The 8,499-nt window shown below is 35.0% G+C and overlaps 3 protein-coding genes across 3 annotated transcripts; 2 read left to right on the plus strand and 1 right to left on the minus strand.

Annotated features, from left to right (window-relative positions):
* Positions 1–1,478: 1,478 nt before the first annotated feature.
* On the plus strand, positions 1,479–1,751 carry VTP21DRAFT_11343 (uncharacterized protein; the record flags this gene model as incomplete). The annotated part of the gene is made up of 1 exon (XM_069390778.1): positions 1,479–1,751. The coding sequence occupies one exon, from the start codon at positions 1,479–1,481 to the stop codon at positions 1,749–1,751; it is 273 nt and encodes a 90-aa protein (XP_069252892.1).
* A 1,103-nt stretch (positions 1,752–2,854) lies between these two features.
* Positions 2,855–3,367, minus strand: VTP21DRAFT_11344 (uncharacterized protein; the record flags this gene model as incomplete). Its single annotated transcript, XM_069390779.1, has 1 exon — positions 2,855–3,367. One exon carries the CDS (start codon positions 3,365–3,367, stop codon positions 2,855–2,857), a length of 513 nt encoding a protein of 170 aa, XP_069252893.1.
* A 1,663-nt stretch (positions 3,368–5,030) lies between these two features.
* Positions 5,031–7,907, plus strand: VTP21DRAFT_11345 (uncharacterized protein; the record flags this gene model as incomplete). The annotated part of the gene is made up of 11 exons (XM_069390780.1): positions 5,031–5,055; positions 5,109–5,369; positions 5,428–5,527; positions 5,590–5,842; positions 5,915–6,656; positions 6,722–6,948; positions 7,031–7,135; positions 7,202–7,303; positions 7,366–7,484; positions 7,551–7,729; positions 7,792–7,907. 11 exons carry the CDS (start codon positions 5,031–5,033, stop codon positions 7,905–7,907), a joined length of 2,229 nt encoding a protein of 742 aa, XP_069252894.1.
* Positions 7,908–8,499: the final 592 nt, after the last annotated feature.

Here is an 8,499-nt window from a genome sequence, read left to right on the forward strand (position 1 = left end):
TCCCTAAATTTTTACAAACTTTTCACCTATTTTTCAAGATATTAATAATGGGAGAGGAGTCTACAAATTATAGTGAAATTGTTGAAAAATTATAGGGAATCGCGAACCTCCTCCACCTTTTCTACATGCTCCTATTCGTTTTCTAGCAGTTTTCACCAGACGGGTTTTTTGTAGGGATATAAGGTGTCACAAACCTTTTAAGAGTAACTTTAGATATAGACAACGAGATCCTTCTCTAGCGTGTCAGTACTCCCAGCTCCCACTTTGCCTTGAAATATATCTCAAACCTCTGTTTCCACTTTTTATCATTATTGCCGCTCGTTTTCATTCCAATAGTATTCATCCGAGCGGCATATGTGAAGTAGGGATCACACATAAACAGTATATTCGCATCACTAGATGAGCAATTTTCAATTTTCCAGGGATGCTGTAAAGTAAAATCATCTAAGTATCTAACAGGATTTGTGGATACAATTTTATCTGGAAAAGTCCGGCAGTTTTGTAAAAAAGTTGAAATATAGGATATATATTGCTGTAACCGGGATAGTTTATGAGAAAAATTTAACTCCTATTGATACATTTCATTTCCCAAAAAAGCTTATGAATACAATATAAATGATGACGTAATGCATCTATTACACAGAATACTGAGCTGCTACTGACTACTAGCAAAATGTAACAATTGCTGTTACTTTGTTTAGTTTCAGGAAGTTCTTATACTTTATGGCTGCTTGCTGGCAATATCATTATTTGGTTATATATTTTAAACGCTTTTTATTTTAGAATAAGAAGCGGAGTTATCACATTGATCACCTATCTCAAATTATCCAAGAAACAATTGCATTCTTAGATTTAAGCCGAATTTCGTATCAGATCTGATCATGTTACTTGCATTCAGTATATCAACAAGCATTAAGCCTCCCAATTAATTGGTCAAATCCATTGAAGTTTTTGAACTACACCTTAAACTTTAAAGAAGGAATAATTATTTCGGATATTCATTTTAATAATTTTCAGGTGGAGCCTGAAATTATCTTAGGTAATACTATGAAATTGTGAGCATAAATTGTGTCAATATGTATATATTTATTCGTAGCTTTTGCTAATCTAATTATAAGGACGGTCGATATAGCTATAATGTGAGTTATCAACAAAAAATCAATTTCACCTAAAAGTAATTTATATATATTAAATAGGGTTTACAATAGTAACTATGTTTCGTTTATATACAAGGTTTGTAACACACCCAAATCAATTAACTCTAAGCTTAACCTACAATTATTTTTTTACCAGATTAGTATTATAAATCCCCCAGCCACGATAATGGCACTAATCCTGAGATATGTATAAATACACCTTAACCCATACCTTTATATTTCCAGCAATATCTTCTTACTTTTAAATTGCTTGCTTAATACGACATGGCCATGAAGCAGTCTCTAATTTTTGCCATAATAATCGGAGCATTTGCCCTTTGCATGGGTTCTGCCTTTGCAGGCGTGGTGCAAGGATATACAAACAGCCGTTGCCAAGGTCAACCTGCGATAGATTCGCCTGGACCTTGCGAGACTCGATGCTGGAATATTCCTGCACGACCTCTTATCTATAGTTACTACTTACCCAACAATCCAGGTATTACAATATTCAAAGGGCGTGATTGCGGAGGAGCCGTTTTCCATGCGGATGATGGTTTCGGAGGTTGTGTTAGGGATGTCAGAGCAGAAGCTAACAGCATTGGTTTTGCTTGCTAAGTCATTGATCTGCTACAGGCATAGGTTCCTGCAATAGAAACGCTAATTTACTAGTACGTGATGGTTCAAATTATTTTTATATAAAGAATCTCTCAGAATGTTGGATTTTAATAAGAATATATTAATAAAAAGGAAAGAAAAACAGACAGAAGGGATAACACAAATAACACACACCAAGGAACTCAAGATAGAAAGCACATACTATATATATATCTGATGGGGTAGGAGATAGAAAAAGGGATAAAGATGGTGAGATGCATGCTCGTACATGTAAGGTGCGTGCTTGTACAAGTGTGCTATTAACAGACGTAACACAAATATTATCTAGAATATATCAGACTACCAGTCACGCCTGGTCGTCCTCCAACACAGAATATTTTATTACCCTATCATTTTTATATTAAGCACAAATAATCTTTCAAAAACAACTCCATTATACAAAGCATTTATATCATTGATAAACTCACTCGCACTGCTATTCCGCTGTAAATAGTTGGCTACCCATTGCTAACTCTCATTGCGAGAAATATTCATTTATCTCGAAAAATTTCATTTTTTAACATAACGAAAAACATTTTATTCTCTTTTTCCATTGACTGATGAAAACAAATAACTAAAACTTAGGATATATAAAATACACACCGGTTCAAAGGACTCTGAGGAGTGATATATTTTTATTAAATTGGCTACAAAGCTTTTTGAAAAGAATTATCTTGCATCATAGTGCCTTGTTTAATATGCTAGGTGTTATCTTTATATTTAAAGGCATTTGGCAAGAAACGAGCCCCAAACTGGGAGACAAACTGGGTAATGAAAGTGGAAAGTGATGTTATAATAAATATAATTGCACAATAGGTTGGTATAGAGTTGGTATAGATTTTTTATTATGAGAATTTAAGAAGTGCGAATCGGCATCGAGAATTATAGCTTTAAAATATAGCGGGTATTCACCGAGATCGAGTGGGGTGATAAGGAACAGAATTCCACTTAAGATTCTTTATTTACCAGTATATACCGAGTTATGTTTCCAATTTCAATTAAACTTTTATTTTCGAAATTTTTATAAAGGCAATCGATAGGTTGCTTTTTTAAAGCCAAGGTATTTACCAAAGCCAATTACTGCAACCATAAGGAAGACCAAAGTCAAAGCCTCCAATACCATAAGGCAAGTATCCGTATCCAATTCTACCAAAGATATCATATGGGATACAATAGTCATATCGATGACTGCGTTTCACAATTGTGTTCGTATTAGCTGTGTTGTACACATTAGCGTGGTTCGTCGCATCGGCGCATTCACTAGCTTTGACGTTGGCAGCAAGGTTCGCGCGATGTTTGAAACAGTTATCCACATTGGCGGCATTGGCATAATATGCGCTGTTATAAATGGAGGGATAATAGTCATATCCGCAATATCCTCCATAGTTGCCATATCCCCCACATGGATAGCCTCTATATACATCGTAATCGCAATATCCACATGGATAATCCCAATTGTACCCACCGCAACGCTTGTCAACAAATTTAGCTACATTTGCAGAGGGAGAAGCGAGAGTAGGGCAGATAAGGACGGGCAGAGCAAAAGGAAGAAGCACAAAAGAGTAGTTCTTGAGCATTTTGTTTGAGCTTGTCGTTGATCGATTTTATTCGAAGTGTTTTGAGTATGACAGTAGTTTCAAATGACTCCCTTTTATATTCCAATAAAGTCCACACGATATTAATTCTGCGATCCCAACTTGATAAATCTCTCAAACAACGAAATTATGTTATTCTGATGATATCAAATATGAAAAATACAAATTTAATGGATAATTACTGATAGACATTGTGATGATAAAAAGAGATTTAGAAGGCAGTTGCAACCACAAAATAAAGTATGATCCTTCCATCGACGTACATGAATCAAGTAGGGATGTCACATAATAAAATTTCGACGCCTCACAAAAAGCCTGATGCGAGGTGTCAGCAGATTAACAGAAGCATGTATTATAGAAATTTACCATTATTTCATTTGATGTATCATTATTATAGTTGCGAGGATCCTATAGTTAAAGAACCATTCCTATAATTATCAAACAGCTATCTTCTATTGATTAGGATGCTGCGCCATTTTAATGGTTTTTTTTTCCCTTTAAAATAATTCATTTCTACGAAATATGTCAGAAGAAATTCTTGATGAATAAATTAAAAACGTTTATGTCCCAAAAGAAAGCTTGTTCAATGTAAAAAGAAAAGTGTACACTATCATTAGGCAGCATTTAATTTCTTTAATAAAACACTTTTCTAACATACGATTGATATTATTCAACGTAAAAAAGGATGAAAATCGGTGCATGATCAAGATGGTTCTATACTCTCATTTTGTGAATATGTTGAATCATTAACACGGGCGCAAAACTCTCATTTGAGCCCATTTGGAGTTTGTATATTGTTTGTATTTTGTGTTTATGAAAGAATATTTTAGTTGAGCGAAATGGTAATAACGAGGCATTTAGATGGCACTTTCTTGCTGGTACTCATCCAATTTCCATTCAAGGACTAAGAATATGAAGGATTGCCAAATGTTGGCTAGAATACCGCAATTGATTAGTATGAATATCGAGAAAACAGGCAAACCATTTAAACGATTTGCACGTCACCCATTAAATGCAGAGGATGGGCTGGAAAAATGGACAAAGCAAGTGGACTCCGTGTGTGGGAATGGTCAGCAGGATCCGTCGCGAATGTCTCCTGATTAGCGCGAAGGATAAACTTTCGTTACATAAGAAGGTGATTCTAAATATGACTTCTTCTGGAAGTTTCTTCATTAAGAGTTGCGGTAAGAAGTTGATACCAAGAAGAGCAGCAGAATGCGAAGTGGTAACTTTAATATATATTTTAATAAATGCTCTATATTATTCACGGTTTATAAAAAATGTATATAATTATTCGGGAGAGCGCTTAAAGTGATCGAACAGGGGAATGATTTTACGCGTTCATAACTCTTGCAAAATGGCTTATCTTTGAAACCAAGTAGTGAAACATGTAAAGCAGGGATAAAGTCATCAACACTACATTGTGCTCTTATTTTACAATTCTTTTTGAGGGAGAAATGGAATATCAACTTTAAAACATAAGAACATTCAGTCACCTTTCGAGGGCAGTTTACTTTCTCAAGCATTGTGGCGCAATTGAATGACGTTGCTATTCAACTAATTATACGAGTATTATTATCCGTCCATGAATATATGGAAAATATATCAGATAATTTAGCCGTCAGTGAATTCGCAAGGGCTCCATATGAAGCATAAAGAGAAGAGAAAAAGTAAGTGTAAATATGATTGTTAAATTCACTCTATTAATATGATTATTCTATAGAGAAAGCTGACAGTACGACTCCAAGACGGAAAAGAAAGAGACACGAATCAGATGAAATAATTGAGAGAGATTCTTCATCTATGAGATCCTCTCAAGAATTGACTGGATCATCAATAGCTGAATGCTCGAGATCTCGCAATACGGAAATATTGCCACTTCCTGTTACCACCATTGCACCTTTAGTTCTTCGCAATCGAAATAAAGAGTTCAAGATTCCGGTATTTGATGAAAAGTATTATTCAAATCGAGATATAAGAAGGCGTAAGTATATATATTTTTATATATTTCTAATAACTTATTCGTGCTTTTTTTTTTCTAGTATCGTTTTCTGATGCTATAGTTTGGCAAAAATATGTTCGTCACATTATTGGATGGTATTACCCTCAAGGAGATGAAGAAGAGGACAGAATCGATCAGCAGTAATTAGCAAATCTTTTTAGAGATTCGATATTCACTATTTTAATCACGATTAGATTGATAGGTATTTAAAAGCTTCTGTGACAATGGCATCCCAGCACATTTTCCGAATCAATTTTTTATCAGCCTGGCCCTCACAATTAGTTTACAATTCTACACTAAAAGCAGATGTGGAGATCTTCTCTCAATTCCTTAGTTCTTTGTCTTTCCAAAGTAATTTCCAAACGCTTTCACCTAATTGGCGCCATATATTTCAACTCCTTATTATTGGGGATGCAAAAGAAAATGCACTAACTGCCTTTGAAAAAACTTTTTCGGTAATCTTATATCAAATTCAATTTCTCATGCGATCGAAATAATCGTTTTTATCAATAATTATATTATTTTAGAAGCTATCAGACGATATGAGGCAAGAAATACTTAAAGCGCGAATCCCTAGTGCAAGAGCAAACAACTGGAGGAAATACTACCAAGAATCACCTGACTTCTCAGAACGTCTCTCCGGACGATCAATTCTTAATGCACTTGAGGCTCTTGAAAAGGCACGAAAAACAGTTGAGTTGGATTTTGGAGGACTGATCCTTGAGCCGCTGCTTGGAGATCCATTGCGCAAAGCTGAAATTCCAAATTTCTTTATCCAAAGAGAATTTAAAGTTCAGATGAACGATCATTGGACGTGTAAAGCCGATCTAGCTTGTGGAGTGAAGTTACTGGAAGAAGAAGTTCCTTTTTTAATTGTCGAAATAGAGATATCGAACTCTGCTTCAAACTCTGCTCACAAAGACACACGTAAGATGGCACAGTTACTTCGTCGCGCACTTGAGATGATGGCAGTTGGAATTCCTGATGGTGCTGTTGAAGAACTCCGGGTCTATGGACTTTTTCTCTCATTAAATGGCCGTTTTGAGTTTGTTGGAATGAGACCGGTTCGTGAGCGTATCGATAATGACAATAGCCATTTCAACTTTTGCCTTTTCGAGAAGCTACTTGCAGGAAGACTATTGTTTAGTACTGTGACTCAATCAAATATTAGTCATATTATCAAAATCAGTAGTTTCCTTCTTGGGCCTGTCAGAAGCGCAATGCTAAAAGTTCAAGATATCATTGGAGATGATGAAGGAGTAACCGAAGGTAAACATAATAATCTTTTTATGTATATCCCCTTTATTGGAAAGTATATTTTCTGTTTATATCAGATCGCTTTCCTCCCCCTCTGAATCAACTTAAAACACGCGAGGGAAGCTCGAAATATACACCTTCAAAGAAAAGTACTAGCAATCCGAGTAGATCAAAAGGTTTCGAAAGCACAAGCGATGAGAATAAAGAAAGTGGGGATATTCAGCAGATGCTCCACAACGTCTCTAAATCAATGCTTGATTTATTGGAAAATATTGGTTATGAATTCAGACAGACCTTACATAGAGTAAGCCCTTATTTCTCATGGTTAATATTTATAAATGACATATCCCCAATCTGTGATATTGGGCATCCATTTTACTTCTTAGTGTGATCATACAAGAGTTTTCGAACTTGTTCGTAAAAAAAAAGCTTTTGCACTGGCGGTTAAGATGGGAAGTGGACGTGAAATTTCTCTTCTCCAGAAACTTAGGGTATTAATTATATTTCTCTTTTTACTAACTGATAAACAACAATTTCATGTATTCCTTACGCTCTAGGGGCTGCCAAATATTGTTCATTTACACGAAACTCTGTTGCTTAAAGGCTGTTACGGAATGATATTGGAGCGATTGAGCTTCTACGATAGGAAATTTTCCATGGTATTGCATTATTTTTTTCTTTGTAGTTATTAACATGTGATCTCATATAACATTTATTTTAGTTGCCAGAGATGAATCTTATGAAAGATTTGTTTTCTGCTCTCAATTCACTCCATTGTCGTGGTGTCATTCATCATGATGTTAAACCTGATAACTTTGGATATAGTAGCGAGCGTAAATGGTATATAAATTTACTTTTTGTATATAGTCTTATTATTTCTTACTAATCTCGTTTTGTTTATATTAGCTGGGTGTTATTTGATTTTAATCATGCTGAGGAGATATATGATAAACTGTCACATAGCTCGGCTGGAACTGAAGGTTATATGGCTCCTGAAATCAAAAGACGTGAACCACATGGTTTTTCAGCGGATATGTATAGCGCCGGTATAATGTTAAAGAATTTGGGACTCCTCTTGAGACTTGGTAGGAAATTCTATATATTCTTTCATGTTTTCCATAGTATTAAGAAATTGTTTTTATGATAGGCGAATTTGGAGAGCGTATGCTTAGCGAATCACCTAGTGATCGTCCAACGGCCTTCGAGGCTCTTCAGTACATAGAACAGCAACAACTTCGCCTACCAACACCTGAGGAATACTAACTAGTTGATGGTAAATTTTCTCGCTCATAAAATGCCTCTGCATCCCACGATATCAGCTATTTGCTTTAATATCAAATAACATATCCCATGTTTATATATTATATACGGTATATTCCTGTATCTGCCTCATGCCAAATATTAACCTGGTACAACTTTGTATCCAGCAAAAAATAAAGCATTACATTGATTGCACGCATAAATATTATTCGTTTTATTGGGCATGTCAGTAAATTATATTCTAGAAATTTTTAGCTTATTAACCTAAAAAAAGACTGCATACTGTATATACTTCTCTTAGGGTCGGAATTTGAAAATTGACTATAATGAATAACTTTCAAGAAAAATGATTAATTACAAAGGCATATAGATGGTATGATCGAGTAAGAGTATTTATAGTTGCTGTACATAACGCAACTTGTTGTACCTCCTTTTGGGGATATAAGACCAAAAGTTGAGGAAAAAGAAAAAATTTTTACCCTACAAAAAACCCGCCTGGTGAAAACTACTAGAAAACGTATAGGAGCATGTAGAAAAGATGGAGGAGGTTCGCGATTCCCTATAATTTTTCAACAATTTCAATATAATTTGTAGG

Source organism: Calcarisporiella thermophila (assembly GCF_041956535.1).
Source record: "Calcarisporiella thermophila strain CBS 279.70 unplaced genomic scaffold VTP21scaffold_8, whole genome shotgun sequence".
Taxonomy (NCBI): domain Eukaryota; kingdom Fungi; phylum Calcarisporiellomycota; class Calcarisporiellomycetes; order Calcarisporiellales; family Calcarisporiellaceae; genus Calcarisporiella; species Calcarisporiella thermophila.